The sequence below is a fragment of the Stegodyphus dumicola genome, chromosome 10, assembly GCF_044657685.1.
Source record: "Stegodyphus dumicola isolate Sdum_Otavi_A_Nest chromosome 10, ASM4465768v1".
In the NCBI taxonomy this organism is placed as follows: domain Eukaryota; kingdom Metazoa; phylum Arthropoda; class Arachnida; order Araneae; family Eresidae; genus Stegodyphus; species Stegodyphus dumicola.
In genome coordinates this window covers 85,408,848-85,428,787 of record NC_140777.1, presented here as the reverse complement: position 1 = coordinate 85,428,787, position 19,940 = coordinate 85,408,848, and the positions used below count along the sequence as shown (strand labels likewise).

General features: G+C 34.7%; 1 protein-coding gene across 2 annotated transcripts in view; it reads right to left on the bottom strand.

Annotated features, from left to right (window-relative positions):
- The window catches only part of LOC118193429 (sucrase-isomaltase, intestinal-like), a 147,774-nt gene that overhangs the window by 58,217 nt on the left and 69,617 nt on the right, over nucleotides 1-19,940 (bottom strand). Inside the window, exons 8-11 of one of the 2 annotated variants that reach the window (XM_085825203.1) lie at nucleotides 17,433-17,558; nucleotides 15,257-15,391; nucleotides 12,453-12,593; nucleotides 5,533-5,649 (exon numbers count right to left, since the gene is read on the bottom strand). In XM_085825203.1, the coding sequence (XP_085681329.1) occupies nucleotides 5,533-5,649; nucleotides 12,453-12,593; nucleotides 15,257-15,391; nucleotides 17,433-17,558 (519 nt within the window). The remainder of the gene's footprint in view (nucleotides 1-5,532; nucleotides 5,650-12,452; nucleotides 12,594-15,256; nucleotides 15,392-17,432; nucleotides 17,559-19,940) is intronic. The other variant, XM_085825204.1, reaches the window with a different exon arrangement.

Below are 19,940 nucleotides of genomic sequence, written 5' to 3'. Positions count from 1 at the left end.
GGTATTTAAATATGAATTTGTTAAGTCAAATCTTTTTATATATATTTTTGCTTGAGATATGTAAATTAAACTGAAAATCACGATCATATCTTTCTCATGGAATGTCAAAGTTCATTTGTATTAAGAAAAGTGCATGAGCAATGAAAATAAATAGAACAATACTTTTTTATTATGTTTTTACCATGGTCTTAGCAGTTATGCCATCATGTGTTCTGTTCAACAAAATTTATTTAGTGCAAACAATACTACGAAAAAATATTGAAAAATACCTTGTTTTACAATATTTATTTCCCTTAGTTAACTTAAATATCGTTTTTCATTTTCTAAGGCTTCCCTTTACGAAAAGAATTTAATGTTTATAATTATTTTCAGCATTCGTACGAATTCTATGCATAAAATAAACATTTTCTTTAACAAAATACTTAATCGGAAAGTATATACCCGGTATTTCCGGTGTATCTACCACATATAAAATGATCATTTTGCTTTAGTTTACATTTTTTCCATTACCAAAATCATGTAGCAGACGCGTCGGCCGATGCGTCCTGTCTCCCGGGTGACGTCACTACCAGCAACCAATGGCACGCTTTTTCCGTTCCTGGCCTAACCTTAGTATATTAAAGAACCTTGATGTATATGTATCAGTTCGTCTTTGGTGTTCGTGAATAAATGTTGTGTGCAAGAACGCTCCTCTGTTTATTACTTTAACTGCGATCCAGTCTGATTTATTAGAGATTTACTCATATTTTGTTTACATAGGTTTGAAACTTCTTATTTTTTCGTAACGAGTATAAAATTTTCCCGAATAATAAGTACAGATACCGTAAGACCGCGTTAAAAGTTCGATTTCATTATTTTTCGGATTTTTAGTCCAAAGGGGCTTTGTCCCTGAAGGACTATTGTTTTCGTTTTGCGATTTTGCGCTGAATCACTATAAATATCCGTTTCGCTTTTCAAACTGTTGCCACCCAATGTTAGAGTCCTGTATTATATTTGAAGAAATTAAATAATGAAAAATATGCATAAATGTATGCATATTTCTCGCATTGTGATAAAACAACGGTACATAGAGCCATCGAATTTTGAATGACCTAATCCTCTTACGAACATGGGTGTGTGGAAGACCAAATTTGAAATTTGGAATTTGTTTTATGATCGATTTCATATTTTGTAAAACTTTAACGAATTTTTGAGTAACAAACTTAACGATTTAAAAGCGAGCAATGGCAACACTCTACGGCCGGGGGGGGGGACCTTTTTATCTCCAGCAGGTGCGGAACTGTGTAGCGGAAATTCTAAAGATAGGCTCATTTTAAAATTATTTTGCGACATTGCTACTGAACTGAATTTTATGGTTTAAGTGCAAAGAATATGGTATTTAATAAATAGAGGTAACACATACACAAAAAAAAGTTTTAAAAACGCCCCTTTGGACGTAATTTTAAAATCTGAAATCTTACAGATTTTCTTTTTCTTTTTTTTTTTTTCTTTTACATTTGACATTGCCAAATAATGAATATTTTCGTCGTTTAAATCGCTTCTGTAATTGGAAGTATATGACTACAACCAACGATTGCGAAAATAAAGGCCGGTTAACAACTCTTAGGCCGGATAAGGGTGCGTGTATATGTGTATTTTAATTGCATAATATTCTTACACTGATTTTACACTGTCGATTTTTAATTGATTCTTCTAAATTCCACATCAGTTTTTATAATAATCTTTTTGTATATATGTTCCTTTTCGATCACATCAGGGAATTATCTTCATATTTGGATAATATTAATTTATTTCCTAATTTTATATATTAGTTTTGGCAACTAAAAGAATTCATTCAAACATAACAAGGAGATGAAACGTGATTATTGCGGATTTTTTGGAGGCGCGCTAATTTCCCTTGATAAGTCAGCGCTGTTCCAGGAAATCGACAGTAATTACATACTTTTTTTTGTGTATTGTTCTACCTTTTATTTTTATGTATGCATCATTCTTTTTTTTTATTATTTTATTTTAAAATGTACATCTTTGAAGCATGCCAGTACAAATATTATACTTCTTTTAAGTTAATTAAAAATTTTTAATAGTTTTATCACAGTCCTCTTAAGTTTTAACATTTCCTAATTTCAGTTAACAATACATTTACAATTCTTTTTCCTAGAAAATAATCATAAATAGAAATTTAATAATTAAATTTGCATACATACATACGTACAGACGTCACAAAAAAAATCCATTTTGTAGAAAAGAGTCCTTTATTCTGCGTATGCGCACAGATGTTAAGCAAAAAAATCATCCAAATGAATTCGGTAACGATCAAAATGGGTATTTCCGTTGAAATATGAAACCCAAACTATATCGCGATTACAATACTTTCTTTACTTCATTCAAAAAAAAAAAAAAAAAAAAAAAAAAATTCTTGTTTACATGTTAAAGACTAAGAAATTAAATTATAATTTTCTACCATTTTCGTAATATATTATTCTTTTGTTCATATTTTGTTTTCATACATATTATCAATTGAATATATCAGTTAGATGCATTATTAGAAGAAATAAGTTAACAGCTGAAATTAGCTTCACTAGCGTCACATTTTATAATTAGTGGTAAATATAAATATGTCAGTGATCTGAATCCGAGTTCGTTATAAAATGCTTCCCCGCCGTGTTCCCTTTCCTGTAATTTCAAATTTTTCTTTAAAATTTATTTAACAATATTTTTTTCGTTTCCTATTCTAAAATGCCTTGATTTAAATTTTGACTAGCAGATAACCTTAGTTAAGCCTATCGATTAAGTCTATCGATCTATCCTATCAAATTTGACGTTTCTGAGCCGCATCCATTCCCGGAATATGTAAATTAGCGTAAGTTAGAAGACAAAAACCTCGTAAGACATGCTTGATTATTGCTGCTTAGAGAGACGTTATTACTAAGAGATGGTTCAGTGTCATGCAGCAATAATTCTTAATACTAGACTGGTAATTATATAGAAGTCTCCTAAAATTTCAAAAAAGCCAGGGAAAAAAATCCTCAAAAATTAATAAATTAACATTAAGAAGGGGCAATAATCAACGTAATTAAATACTTTTAACACATTTTGAAGAGCACGTTTAGGGGAAAAAGTGTGCCTTCGCATTTGGGTTTCTTTTACCCAAGCGGATAAATATTTTCAGTACTTACGTATTAAAACAACCACCTTAGTAGAAGTCGCCAAATATTCAGATGTGCCAACTCTGGCAACCATGCGCGTAATTATTCTTCCTGCAACCATGCTCATAACAAGTCAAACAATGCCTAAATTTTCGTATGCGCTCTTTTTCGTTGTATTCCCAGTTATAAAGGTTTTTATAAACAAGTTGAGATATTTTATTGCTTTAAACTTAATTTTAAAATATGAGCTTGTGGAATTTGCTAACAACTGAAGAGACAGAGGTAAAATTTCTGCAAGAATACAGAATGTCGCTGAAAATTTTCTATAGGGAACAAAGAGTAAATGCGTTTCCTGAAGTGTCGCTGTTGCGGAAAATTCCATGAAACCAAATCTCCGCAATTCTCTGATGTTTTTTAAGCGAAAACAAATCGCTGTGTACTTCGGGATAGGAATAGCGCCAAAAAATTACAATTAGAAAGTTTGTAGCATTACTTGAAGAGCAATTAGAATGTTTGAAGTAGAATATTTTTTTAAAAATTTTTAATGTATGACGTATGTATTAATAATTCAATGTAATGTATTTAATAATTCAAATTTGTATTTTAAATGTCTAAATTATGTTTTCTTTTCATATGTTCAAAATATTTCCTGACTTGCTATAAATATCGATAGTCTGGGAATCTTTCTAAACATATCTGATGTGTACACCACATGACTTCCTTGTACGGAATATTAAATTATACGCATTTTTTTCTTGCATTTTATTTAAACTTATTAGATTGAATTAAACCTACTTCGCCGACAGCGCATAAACCACAATAGAATAAATGCATTCTTTAAAATTCACTTTGTTTACCATAGCGACACTCTGGCGCTAGGTTGACTTAACAGTATTATATTTCGTTCATATTATAACTCAGAATGCACAAAATTTATATCATTTAAAGAATTATCTAATCGTTGCCACATGTTCTATTCAAATACTAGAATAAAGCTAGAACTATGTATAAAAGAATTTAAGAAAACAAAACAAAAAAGAAACAGTTTTTCACAGACGATTGAGTATTTCTCATTTAATTAATTCAGTTTTCACTTCGCGACAAGGCAAAAATACATAAAAACTCGAAATATCTGTATTAAAAATTACGAAGTAAATCTCCGCTTATTTCCTCGAAAAAATTCCAGAAAGGATTAAGCATGATTTAAATAATAAATGAAGGCGTTATCTTTGTTGTTGTGAAGCTAAGTTTCTCTAGATTGGCAACAAATCCACTACTTTGCTGTTTCAAAAATGAACAAGCTATGGCCACCATCAAAAAAATTATTAGGCTTAGCGGCACTTAAACAATTTTTAAATTGTTGATAACTCTAAAAATATTGCATACAGATTTACTAAAGGCATAAAACCCTTAACCGGAAGATAAAAACAACATAATTCAATCATTGTTAAAGAAAAAAATGAACAATTTACTAACATATAATAGTAAAGAAACTGAGATCAATGAGCCGGGTCACAGAGTGGATATATACATAAATATAATTATATGGGTTTGGTGCGGCCGATTGCAACCAAAATACGAGGTACACATCTACATGTTATAGTAGTCTTATATATAAAATTTCATCGTTCTGAGGCTACTCGTTTTTGAGTTATGCGAGATACGTACGTACATACGTTCGTACAGACGCCACGAAAAATTCTCTTCTGAATTCATTTTAAAGCAGTTTTTTAGTTTTTTTGGAGGAAAAGAGTCTTTTATTCTGTCCTTACGTACAGATATCACGCAAAAACATCGTTAAATTGCATTCGAAAGCGCTCAAAGTGGGTATTTTCGTTGAAATATGCTGTCTGAAGCTTTTCGCGATTACAATATTTCCTTTTTACTTCGTACAAGGAAGTAAAAAGGGGGGAGCGAATATCGCGAAGTTGCATTTTTCATCTGTAAAAAATCACTAAATAGTGCCAAGGTGGCTGCGTTAGTATGTTTTTAACATAGTTTCTAATTCCTTAATCAGATGATTTTTATTATAGCTAAAAAAGATTCCATCTAACTGCAGTAATAAATCTTTTCGTTTAGTAAATAAAAACTGTATGATAAATAGAAAATGCCTTTAATGTTAAGTCAAAAATTTGCAGGAAAATACTAGATTTTGAAGGAATACGGAGGGTTAATTAGTATGAAATCAACGTTCGTAAATTTTTTTAGTTCCTTTAAAATTGAAGACAGACATCTTATTTCCATAGAATAAAGTTATTAAGAAAAAGACATCAATTGTACTCACCCTATCTCGCGTTTGGCGCACTATAATCAACTTTGGTTTTGCGCCATAATCTCTCACTCACTCACTCACTCACTATTAAGAAAAAGAAGAAAGCTTACTCACTATCCATAACCCGTCAAATGGTATCTTCGAGTAGTGTTCCACAATTTGATTTATCCACCACTGTTTAGCACTTTTTAAAAAGAAATCTGGGAAAGCGACTATATCTCGAGGCCATACCTAAATTTACAAAAATATTTTCATTCAGATGTAAGATGAATAACATGCTTTGAAGAAAACGGCAATTAAATTTGAAAATTTGTATGCATTTCTTAGATAAATAGAGGTACATCGTTTGCACAAATCGATGAGCTGCCGGGGAAATTCGAAATATGCCTGGAATATTCCAGAATATTCGAAATTCCATGCACCGTAGATGTGAGACGTGCATTGAAGTCGCTAGACGAAACTTCAAACACTATCTTTGACTCGTGTTACTTTTGATCATATGAATTTACTATTAAAACGAATATATTAAACGAAATATTTATTTTAATTTCTGATGTTTCTGTGTACACCAGCGCGTCAGGAAAGCGTTTTCGACCCTGCATTGCTACATGATTTCAAATCACCGGGGTGCACTCTATTTCTGCTAGAAATTTTGAAACGTTGTCCTGAGACACCCTCTATATATATATATATATATATGTTGTATGATCTTAAGTTCATTTAGTGCAAAATCGAGTTATTCTACTACTTGCGCAATTGCTGCAAAATAAGTTAATAATAATTTATTTACTAAAGAATATCGATTATATTATCTCCTAAGATTAATTTTAGTAGAATTATCTTAATAGAGTGAATATAATTCAAAGCCCCCGCTGCCGATAAAGATTTCGGAAAAACAACCCTTCTGAGTCGGACGCGGAGAAAACACTTTGCCCACTCCCCACTAGACAGAACGTAAGTTAACTAATGTTTTTTCTGGCCTTTACATCTTCATGTACATTCTCTTTTCTTATTATATATTTAAAAAAAAAAAAAAAAAAAAAAAAAAAAAAAAATATTTTTATTTTTTGATTTCTTTTTGCAAAGATTGCATTATTTTTCTTATATTTTGTAATTTTCTAATGTTTATTTCAATTACTTTGAATTTCTAATTTACGAATTTACAAAGTTAATAATTTTCAAATTTACATAAGTTAAAGTTCATAATGCCAATTTATAAAGTTTAATTTGTACAAATAATTTTGAAATAAAAATGCATAAACACGAGGGTGTCGGGGAACAGTTACTCGAGCGATATCAATTTTACTGCAGAAATTGCTTTTCATCAAAGTTGAATTAGCTAAAATGCTTAATCGGATTGAGTTCTTTGGTTCTCTACATTGGTTCTTAATCCCTTTTTCACGGAAATGTTTGGCCTAGCTTGAATTCCCGGTTTGGCATCGCATTATTGCTCGAATAAAGGACGAAACGCCTTCGTATTTATTTCTTAATTATTGTTCATTGAACGGGAGTTGGTTTGTTCCCCTTGAAATGTCAACTAATGGCAATGATTACTTGCATTTAATTTAATTACTTGCTTTTAATTTATTTCCTTCTACATTTGAAATTTTGTTATTCATGATTTAATTCAAGTCCCCGTTAAACATTTTTAACAATTTACATTCAAGTGACTTAAAAACATATTTCGAAATTGAACTTGCTAAGTATGGATTCACTCTATTAAGATAATTCTACTAAAATTAATCTTAGAAGATAATATAATCAATATTCTTTAGTAAATAAATTATATATATATATCTTTAACTGCATGTAATCCGTAATTAAAGTTTTTTAAACGGCTAACGCTAGATTTATTGCTGCTATTTGCTGCCGTTATCTGTGATCATAAAATTACTGCCATTATCTGTGATCGTGAAATTACTGTCGTTATTTGTGATCGTGAAGTTTCAGATTAACCAGAATTTGCCTAAAAATGTCGCCACTACTACTTCCAACAAATTAATTAATATCCCAGAACTCTTTGTGCTTTGTACAATGCTTTGTGTCTACTATTATAAGTAAAAGGATATTTGACGAAGACATTTCATCAACGCCAAACTTCAAGTGATATGTCTTTCCTGGTCATAGCGGGAGATGAGTAGTATTATCTACAGAGTTCATGCTGTTTTCGTTGGTATTAAAATGCTGAAAACGGCAAGCAAGGTCATTTATTATAACCAACGTTGTAAAAGAATTCTGAAGCTCTTTTAGAAGTTCTAATTACTTTTTATTAAAAACATTCTTCTAGGGATTAACAACTGCTGTGCGCAGCGGGAGAAAAATTTTTTCTGCAGCAAACTCTACTAACTAGTAAATTTACGTTTTCATTAACAATTATCTGCATTAAGACACAATAACACGCCGAACAAATACTAATTCAGAAGTCATACAACAAAAATCAGCGTTATATTTTCACATTTTCACAGGACTAGTTTCGATGGTGGTTCGGTAAAACCATCGAAACTAGTCTTGTGAAAATTTGAAAATATAACACTGATTTTTGTTGTTTGGCTTCTGAATTATCTGCATATGAACAGTTATCTGCATCATATATCTCGGTAAAAGATCTAGCAGAAGAACATAATTAGCATTAGTTAGCATAAAGTTGCGAAAGCAATAGAAATCTTCATGTGAGTGATAAAAAAGATATTTAAGTAAAAAATAGAAATTTTGTTAAAATATAAATTATATATATATAAGTATGCAAGATATTTCAAAAGTACTGCATGACTAATACATTCTAGGCCTATGGTTCCATTTTACGAAACAAATCAAATGTGGTAGATTTCCAGAAGAAACGTTTTGCTCATGTTATAATGCTTGTAAAAATGTGGACCACTACAAAAATTTCCAAACAAATGGAACATTAGATTTTGCATAGAAACTGTTCTGCAGATACATATACTCAAGAGCCAAAACATTATGACCAGTCCTAAATTTTGCGATGAACGCGCCTGGATGACGTGGAAGGCACGTGATCAGGTGGAAGTAGTATTTAACTTCTCCTGGAGAGTCTGAAGAATCATTCTTTCACTTACTTCTGTGTCTGATGAGAAAGGCTGCGGATCTAAGCGACTTTGATAGAGGGCAGATTGTAATGGCTCGAAGGCTCGGAATAAGTATTTCCGAAACTGACGACTTGTGGGTTGTTCGCGATCTACAGTTGTTAGTACGTATGAAAAGTGGATGAATGACGGTGAAACCGGCAGTAGACGACATGGTGTTGGAGGTCCACACGCTATCAAAGAAAAAGGTCGTCGGAGATTATCTCGCATGGTGAAGCAAAACCGGAGCCAGACAGTGGCTCAGCTGGCAGCCGAATACAATGCAGGGCCAAGTAGAAAAGTATCGGTGTGGTGGTGGTGTGGTGTATTTAATTACGGCAAAGCACACGAGGGCTATCTGCCTAAGGGGAGGGATGCTTTCGTGGAGGACTTTCTAAGGGAAACTGGCTCGTATACACGTTACACATGGGGAAAACCACGAAAACGCCCATGCAGCCAGCCCGTTCGCGGGATTCGAACCTCGGACCGAACTACCAGTGTTCAGCGACTTTACCGCTCGGCCGCTGTTGGGCCAGAAAAGTATCGGAGCACACTGTTCAGCGGACACTGTTGGATATGGGGCTACGCAGCAAACGTCCCACTCGTGTGCCTTTGCTGACCAAGCGTCATCGCCAACTGCGCCTGCGCTGGGCCCGGGAATATCGCGACTGGCCCATGGATCAGTGGGAGAGAGTTGCCTGGTCAGATGAATCACGATTTGTCATTCATAACGCCGATGGCCGTGTCAGGATACGCCGTCTTTCAGGCAAACAGTTGGACTCTCAATGCACAGTAGGTCATACACAGGCCGGTGGGGGCGGTATTATGCTCTGGGGGACGTTCTCTTGGGAGTCTCTGGGACCCATGGTTGTGGTAGAGCAGACCATGAATGCTACAGGGTATCTGAACATCATTGCGGACCAGTTGCACTCTTACAAGGCCTCTGTTTTTCCAGCTGGAAATGGAATGTTCCAACAGGACAACGCCCCGTGTCACAAGGCTACAATTGTGTTGGAGTAGTTCCAGGAACATGATGCTGATTTCCAGTTAATGTCCTGGCCGCCTAACTCACCGGATCTCAATCCGATAGAACACATTTGGGATGTCATGGGACGGCAGCTCAGAGGTCAAAGACCACCAATTCGCAATATCTCGGATTTGCGTGACCGTTGCTACAACATCTGGTACAATCTGTCTCCGGCCATCTATCAAGGACTTGTGGCATCCATGCCAAGGCGGGTTGAAGCTGTGTTGCGCGCGAAAGGTGGCCCAACTCGTTATTGACAGGTGGTCATAATGTTTTGGCTCTTGAGTGTATAATATACATATAACCAACTGCATCCTTCGTCAGCCATCATAAGAATGAATGAACATTCTCTGCTTCTTCAGCTTTCTAAAGAAGATCTTTTCCATTTCTGCTAATGACTTCTGCAAAAGTACCACTTTCGACGTAGTTTATATTTGTGTGAATCAATATTTCTTTTGTTTTCACTTATCATTTTAAAACTATTTGTGTTGTTTACCCTCCAAGAGTTCTCATGCAGACTTCTAAAAATACATTCTAACATGAACGTGGATTACAAATACCCATTTTTAGTAGAAATACTAAATTCCAAAAAATGTTGATTTACTATAATATTTATTTTTACAACGCTTTCTCGTTCCATCAGAACAAGTGATTTATTTTTTTTTTAACTTCTTATGTGTTTCGCCCTTAGGCACTACACGAAAAAGGGAGGGATGCCCCGTGGAAGTCTTTTAAGGGAAACTTGGCTCGTATCCACTTTAGACACGGGGAAAACCACGAAAACGCCCATGCAGCCAGCCCGTTCACCGAGACTCGAACACCGGATCGAACTACCAGTCTTCAGCGGCTTTTACCGCTGAGCCGCTGATGGGCCAGGACAAGTGATTTAAATAATGTAATTCTGACAGTTTTTTCCTGGCCTGATTTTGTGATGTATGGTAATATGTAAGTGAATTTTTTTGAAGATTTTTATTAGGTTTGTAAAGATATTAGGATTTTTGGAGGCCGGAGTGATGAAAAATTAGCAACCGCCTTCGCCGGGAATCGAACCACGGACCTCTGGAATACCGGCCCAGCTTGCAGAACCACTACACCACGAAGGGACGCTAAGAAGGCGGGAGAAATACCTTATATACTATCCCTTTTAAAGAGCGACTGGGGATTTTAGGGAACCCAATCGCCAAATCCTGGGTGTGGGGAATCCTCATCCGACACCCTTTTAGTTCGGGCGCCACTGTAGAGACATTAGGTTTATTTTTGGAAGCAGAAAAGGTGGGAAATTCGCAACGCCTTCGCCGGGAATCTAACCACGGAACTCTGGAATAACGGCCCAGCATGCAGAACTACTACACCACGAAGGCACGCTAAGAAAGCGGCAGAAAAAGTATCTTATAGGTTAAAGATCAAGTTACTAGTAAGAAATTGCTTCCTCTGTACAAACATTTACATTTCGAAAAACTTTATTCAAAGGCAGCATGATTCTAAACGTAGAACAATCTGAAATCCTACCTTACCGATTAATATCTTAAACTGGATTCGTAGTTCTACAACCTACCGTTCAAGAGATATCTTATTGCATAAATTTTCGAAACAGTCTGTATATAGTATATATATATATATATATATATACACCATTATTTGGGGGGATATAAGACGTCTTATACGTCAATACTTATTTTTTTATTACATTCATTTCTAGAAATTTCCTCTCTTCGAAATTATGCGATTTTTTTTCTTGTTTGCTCCTAGAGTGTGGGAATATTACAGTTACGTAGAGTTCAGTGAATGCGCATGCGCTGTCATCAACGATCACAGCTGAGTTCGTTTAAACTTTCCTGTTTTTGTGATCCAATCCATTATATTACTCAATGTCCTTTAACAAAGTCAGCTCATATTAAATTGCCTAATTCAAATATCAATGCCTTCCTTCGTTTTGCAATTACCAACAAACATTCAAAAAATAAAATAGAAAATACAATCAAATATCTATCTTCAATAGGCAAAAATTTATGTGAGCACTAACGTAATTAATGTCAAAATTCATTTTTGAAGCTGCAATTCATCTAAAACTTTTATTATCTAATTATCTTAAAAATAAACCCTTGCAATAATAATGATATAGTAAAAAAAAAAAAGGGAAAAGAAGAGGAAGAAGATACAAATTCATATAATAAACTTTATCTCAAGGAACTATTATGAACTGTTATAAATTATGACTGTTGGCCTACTATTATTATACTTATTATAACTACTATAATTATATCTAATAGTGTAGAGTCATTAGGATTTTTTGGAAGCCAGAGAGATGGAAAAATAGCAACCGCCTTCGCCGGGAATCGAACCACGGACCTCTGGAATACCGGCCCAGCATGCAGAACCACTACACCACGAAGGACGCTAGGAAAGTGGGATAAATACCTTATAATAGATATGATATCAATCAAAATGTCGATATACTATTTATACTGTTATATTATGTTATATTAAGTGTTATATTATACTATGTACTATTTTGAATATTAACTTTAAAAATAAACCGAAAGTGTAGTGGGACTATACCTACATTACTTATAGTAAACATTGGGTGTCCCACTACATTTCCACCTGAACCTGAACCTGTTCAATTATCATAAATTTGTTGGCAATAAGTTATGGCTCAACGTCGGCATTGCTATAACATAGCATACAAGCTACGTGTGATTGCGTATGCTAAAGAATATGTGAAGAGGGCTTCAGGGAGGCATTTCAGGCCACCCCCCAACTGAGAAAATGATAATAATTTGGTGGAATTATAATGATCAGTATAAAGTTTTATCCTTCAAAAATGTATATAAAAAAAGGGTGCATCTTACAGGCCGGTGGGTCTTATACGCCGGCAAATACTGTACTTTCTAAATATGAAATTAAAAACGTAAAACACGTACTCTTCCGAAGGTGACATTCAGATCTTGTACTGCTGGTGGAAATATCGAATCCGGCCACATGGTCGGTCGTTTGATAAACACGTTATTATTAATTCCAGACTCATAAGGACTGTAGTTTGCTTTAACTTCAATGGCTGGATCCTGTCAAAGAAAATAAGAATAAGAATAGCAGTAACACTGACAATAATAATAATAATCTTTATATATATAAAGCGGTTAAAGTGTATGTCGCCGATAGTTTATTGTTGCCACTCGGAAAAATGAGCGCGGAAATTAACGTTTCCGCAGTTTTTAATTAATATCTCAACCGATTAAAGTCGTACGAAGATGAGAACGGTATCGATGGATTCGGAGAACTTTTTGGAATCCGAGTATACGCGTCTCGAATTTCAACTCGGCGCCGTTCCGTAAATATTCGAGAAAAAGAATTTGGCACGTAGTCAAAATCCCTCTAATAGGAAAAACCCAAGAAAGAAAGTGGAAAATGTAGGGAAAACGTAGGGGAAAATTAGTTTTTAATTAATATCTCGGCTAATTAAAGTCCCAAGAAGACGCGAATGGTCAAAATGGCGTGCCACGGACCTGCGGAATCCGACGGTGTGCTTCGCTAAGCCCTAGAGCCAGCCGTTTCGGAGGAGATGATGTTACTTCACCCCATATATATATATATGCGGCTTAAGTGTCTGTTTGTCGCCGATAGTTAATTGGTTGCTTGCGTAACTGTACTAGCCAATAGGCTGAAGTTGCCACGGCACAGGGTTGCCGTTTCAATTGAGACGTAGACAATTTCTTGTAAAACTTGCCTTTGCTATGACCTTCCATAAGTCTCAGGGCCAAACGCTTAAGCGTGTTGGCATTTTTTGACCTGAGCCTGCATTTGGACACGGTCAACTTTATGTTGCCTGTTCAAGAGTTCGTGAAAGAACCGATGTAAAATTAAAAATACTGGATGGTCCTCTGCAAGGCGAGCTTAAAAATGATGGAAAGATGTACACAAGAAATGTTGTGTACAAAGAGATCTTTGACGTGTAAATTAGCATTTTATTATTTAAATTACCTTTATTTATTGAGCTAGCGGTGGCTCTTAAGAAATGTACCGCCAGTGGTTTCCTTCATTGTACGCTACTTTAAGCAATTAAGCAAGTAGAAGGGGGAAACCCCTTGGGGCAGTAAGCAAAGGGGCGTCCTCGCCGCCTGCCCTGGGTAATTCAGTTTAAATTAGCAGACACCTTTGCACAAATCATTTTAATTACAATTTATAATATCTAGAACAGCGGTCATTTCGTATGACCGCCGGGCTTTCTAGTAATAACATAACTAGAAAACTTTAAAAAAACTGAAATTTCAACTTTTAATGGTTTCCCACAAGAGTTTGTTAGTGTTTTTTTTTACGCTCACGGTGATATCACAGTCCACTTAGTCTACTGTGGCACTCACTCCGGCTAACCCATTTGTTTTGCCTTTTTAGCTTCATTATTAAGCCTAATTTTATTCACACTTACGCCACATAAATTCAAGAGCAAAGCTATAAAATTTTTATTCAATTTAACAAAATTTAGAATTCTCGATGTAGCGCTGCCATATTTTTTTCTATTTTTTTCACTCTTTTCTCTGTTCACCATATCACAGTTTTCTCTAAGATGGCTAGCAAAAAATGTTTTTTGTTATTAACGTTTTGTGTATCAAACCTTATTTATTAAATGCCACGATTTTTGCATTTAGGCCACATAAAATACAATTCAACAGCAACGTCACCAGATATTTAAAAACAGCATATCTTTAGAATTTTCGATAGACACTCTAGCGAGGTGGAGATTCCGTATAGTGCTGACCATGTTCGCTTTCCAATCGTTGAGGTTTTAATCAAAAATTCATTAAAGTTCTACAAAATATAAAATAATAAAACAAATTCGAAATTCAGAATTTGAACTTCCAGGTGCTCATATTCGGGTGGAGGACTACGCTATTCAAAATGTGATGGCTCTAGGTACCATCGTTTTTTCACGCTGTCACAAGCATTCATACATTCATGCAAATTCATTAGTTCGTATCTTTAAAAAAAAATACAGGGAGAAAATAATTTGGTGGCAACAGTTTGAAAAGTGATACGCCGTTTATAATAATCACGTTTTGAGACTAAAGCTTCGTTCAGACGGGGGCGTAAAGGGCATAAGTGGTTAAAGCCGAGCTCCGTTGCCAAGGCAACCAGTCTGTGCTACGTCACAAAATCTGGTTTAGGGCTCCTGGCATAGGGTTCAAAGTTTTCAACTTTACGCAGAGTTTGGGATAAGCGTCGACCAAGCAGAGCGAAGCTAAAACGAAGCGGCGTTCTACAGAAGATTTCTCTGTTACAAAACAAGCAGAGCGAATGCGGGAAGTCAATCGAGCAGGAGAACAGCCCCGGAAAGTTATAGTCACATCCACGCATGCCCAAATTTAGCCTCTCTCATTGGCCACGGTTTACACCCCGTTCTCGCAAGTGTGAATGGAATTCCCGTATTTTATGCCCTTAACGCCGCCGCCTGAACGCAGCCTAATAGCCCATTTGGGTTGACGCCCCTTTTCGGCTAGAAATAATGCCTCAGCTTATATTATCAAATATTTTAATTCTTGGCACAATTTTTAAGCTTTATTTACACTTTAGAATCGATAAATGATAAAATTTTTATAAAAAAGTCAAAATTGGGAACTTCTTACATCAGTTAAGTAACTTAATCTGTTATAAATTTGGCTTTTTTTCGGCAGTAGATGTGGTACTTATCAAAATGGATATAGGCTTACTATATTCCAATATAATTACTTACAAGTATTATAATCCATTTCAACCCATATTTTTCTTTTGTCTCTTGGATGTACTCGGGCAAGCCCGCGAAGGTGGTGTTGTCCCATGTGAAGTCACGCCTTCCTTCCATATGATCGATATCCAGGAACTGCACATCCTAAGGAAAGGGAAAACAAAGTTTCTAGTAACATGAAATATATATGTATATGTTACGGTGAAACACCGAAATCTAGAGAATGTCGACTTTCACCGGTGAATGTCAACATTCACATAGTCTCTTCGTGTATGTCCGAAATATTTTCCAAATACTCTTATTTCTGACTTACACCGGTCAATGTCGACATTCACCATGTACTAATGGTGAATGTTGAACATATAACAATATTATATTTTCTTCTCCGTCATTCAGTCGCGAATAAACGCACTTGAGACTTGAAATAAGAACTTAAGAACACGAGAACCTAAAACACACAATACATTCAAAATGAGAAAGGAAAATAATAGAAGTTAAAAACTTACTTAATTATACAGTACGTTCTAAATGAGAAAATAAAATAACAGTCATAAAAAAACTTACTAAATTACGTGATTCAAATCTTATTTATTGCAACAACTTAAACTATTATGGCACTTTATGACCTCTCTTTTCGACTTTCACCAGAGCATATCTGTGATTGTCGACATACACCGGTGAGGGTCCGAATATACAAGAATTTAGTGAAATATTCGGTCTTTCACCGACGTATTTGGTGAATGTTGATATTCTCCGGTGAAAGTCGACATTCTCCAATTTCGGTCTTTCACGGTAACAGATACACATTACTTAATTGGCAACAGTGTACGTCACAGGAGGGATATTTTAATAGCCGTTTTACCCGAAACTGCACTATTTTTATTTCTTGTATATTAGACGTATACCTCCCATTTTCCTAGCGTGCCTTCGTAGTGTAGTGGTTCTGCACGCTGGGCCGGTATTCTAGAGGTCCGTGGTTCGATTCCCGGCGAAGGCGTTTGCTATTTTTCATCTTGTCTGCTTCTAAAAATATACCTAATGTCTCTACACTGTGACCAATCAGTTCTCGCTTTTAAAAATGGTGGCGGCCAAATACTGTACATCGCTGTAAATTTTATAGAGGAAATTTCTAGTCATCCAGTCAGCATTTTTTATCAACCAGTCAGTATTTTTTATATTGTCTTAAAATTATATCACAACCCAATAATTATTTTATATTTAGCTGCTTGTAAATTCTTATTTTTGATGCAGGGGATAACATGCCATGATATTTTAAATAATTAAGAGCAGCCGTTACTCCAAGTTCATGACCAAAGAATACCAGCCAAAAGTTGGAAGCTACGAGTTGATTTTAAGTTGATCCAAGCGGACAAACAGACGGAGAAGCAGTTGAATAAAACCATGTAAAAATACGTACTAAACCTTACGAGAAATTTTGTTCGTTGATACTAAGGAAAAAGTTAAAATAGTGCGTTAGTTCTGTCTGGTAAATATTGTTTGCTATATTTTATAATGATAATATTTGAAATCAATGTGGAAATTTGAAGAAATTAACCATGATGGGGGGGAGAGAAAAAGTTAAGATTTCTGCCGTTCCTGACATAATTCAAGAAATGTTATTCGATATTTTTGTTTTAAATTACCCATATATGCAAACAAGCATATGTTTATTTGTTCATAGAAAAAAAGATTGGAGAACTGATCAATATCCACTATTACACGCGTCTGATACGGTTAAAAAGCTTTATGAAAGTGAAAGTAAAAGATGCATTTGAGTAAAGTAAAAATTAACAAAATTTCAACGCATATGTGCAATAAATAATGACGGATTGATATAGTTCTCTGTATGCTACGTTCTGTACAGTAATATAGCTGTACAGAAGTGAAAGAGGAAGTATTTTTGTGGTTCTGAGAATAACTTATTTTGCTTGTTAACCTCTGGATCTCGCGAAGATAATTTTAAGATCATATCTTTCATCAAGATAAATTAAAGATTACTTTTATTTTTTAAAAAATTATTTATTGTTTGTAATTATTTTATCCTCCGTTAAGTTATGATCAGCAAGAAATTTGAAGTTACGAAGAAAATAAGCTCGAAATTTAAAATTTGTACATTAACAATCGAGACCTTGTGTCATTACGAAAAAGAAAAGAAAATCTGTACATATTTTAGCAAAACTCTTACCTGCATAATGCCTGCATCTCTGGTTCTTTCTACAACGGCTCTGACATTTTCGAGTTTGTTGTATCCGTAACGAGACAGCTGAAATCCTAGGCCCCAATATGGAGGCAAAATAGGCCTACCAACCAGCTAAAAAAAAAAAGAAAAAATAATAATATTATTACTTTATTTATTTATTTGTTTATTAGCCCAAAGGGCTTTAACCCAGATGGGCTATTGATCTCCTTTTGGCATTTTGCGTTGATTAATTTCGTTTTGGCATTTTGCATTGATAAACGGTGAATCGCTTTTCAAATTGTTGCCACCAAATAGTAGAAAGCTGTATTATATTTAAATAAATTAAATAATACAGAATCTGCATAAATGTATGTATGTTAACGCACTGTGATTAAACAACGGTATTTGGAGCCATCAAATTTTGAATAACGTAATTCTTCACCCAAATATGGGCATCTTGAAGCCCAAATTTGGAATTTGTTTTATTATCTATTTTATACTTCGCAAAACTTTACCGAATGTTTGATTAACAAACTCAACGATTTAAAAGCCGGCAATGGCAACTCTGTACGGAAAAAGAAAACAATTTTATTTCCAGCACGCGAGACTGTATATCGGAAATTCTAAAGATCTGCTCTTTTTAAATTATTTTGAGATATTGCTGTTGAATTGAATTTTACGGTTTAAGTGCGAAGAACATGATATTTAATATAAAGATAACACACGAAACGTTAAGAAAACGGCCCCTTTGTGCGTAAATATAATATCGGAAAACTTTTAGATTAAAAAAAAAATATATATATATTTATTTATTATTCTAAGATTTTCGCGAAATTTTAATTTGTAGCTTATAATATTCAGAAGAAGCATGGGCATAATGAATGGCATAAATATTATTGCGTGCCTATTGCTTCGTAATATATTGAATGCACAAGTCCGATAAAAGGTTAATAAAATTTATTCTTATCACAGGAAATGTAACAAAACGCTGGAATTTTCCTCAGAGGTATTCGTACAAGTGTGTACAATATCAGGCAGCAATAATGAGTAGATTGCGAATACTTTAAATAAAACGCAATACAACCAGTAGCTGTACTTTAAAATACTAAAAACGTTAAAACACAACGCAGTTCAAAGAGAAAGAGAAAGCTAATTCAGATATCTCCGTTCGCATTAACAATAACGAAGCAACTGAGCTGAGATGTTCTCTCTCTGACTATTTATAGCTTTTAACCGGTCAGAAGAAAGTTCTAGTAATTTCTTTGCTTCTCTAGATTAAGACAGGCAGACAGACAAAGTAGACAGATGTCTTGTGTTGCACCCGCTAAGTCTTTCTGCACCGATGGGGAAAAAAATCAAGCTTAGGTGCGAAGGAAAGGTATATAGAAAGGCGGGGGGCAATTTCGTATTTCAGAGGAGAGTAAAAAGGAACTTCGTATATTTTTATACGAGTTCGAAAGGCCAGAAAGAAAAGATGGGGCAAAATAAAATTAAAAATAAATGGCCCAAAAGTAATCGAGAGAAAAAAAGTAATTAAAAAAAATGCTTATAGAAAGAAAAGGAAAAGAAATAAAAAAATTTTCCTAAAGGAAAAAAAAAAAAAAAAAAAAAAAAAAAAAAAAGATTGTGGCCATGAGTGAAGTCAAAAGGGGAGGAAGCTGTTGTCATTCACATTAAATAGTGTCTTCCAGGTGTGTGTGCGGCCGAGCGGTAAAGACGCTGAACACTGGTAGTTAGGTTCGAATCCCGCGAACGGGCTGGCTGCATGGGCGTTTTCGTGGTTTTCCCCATGTGTAACGTGTATACGAGCTAGTTTCCCTTAGAAAAGTCCTCCACGAAGGCATCCCTCCCTTTAGGCAGATAGCCCTCGTGTGCTTTGCCATAATTGAATAATCCAATCCAATCCAGGTGTGTGTAGTGAGGGTGTTTGGTAAAGCTGAATAGATGTGAAGCTGAGGGGAAATTAAATATTAATTTTGGGGGTCCAGTCACTTAACAGTTTAAGTCTAATTTAGAAACTAACTCTTGCTAAGACGGGAAACTAAAATATAAAAATTTTTAAAGTAATTTTTATTTTTTTTTAACATGGGAAACGAAGCTATAGGTTTGCCTCTACCTTTGAGACACAGCAACGAAAGACACATAATATCAGACAAAATTATGTATTAACTAAAGTAACATCATCTATTACTGTATCCAACATATTCAGGCGTTTTTCAGAAAACGGCATCAGACTAAATCATAAATCCATACACTGCGAGAGCATATCAGCAAAAATAAATAAGAAAATAAATTACAGAGTTTATTTTAATTTAATATTAATTAAGTTTTTAATTAAACATTTTACATATTTATTCATTTAACCGTCCAAGATCGCCTTTTTTCCCTTTCGAGAAATTCCTCACAGGGGGCCGCTTCTCGAGATTTCTGGAAACCAACAGGAGGATGGAATTACGGTTATAGCTAACACAGTAGTCAATTACATTTATTCAGTTTCAATACAAATAAAAGAGA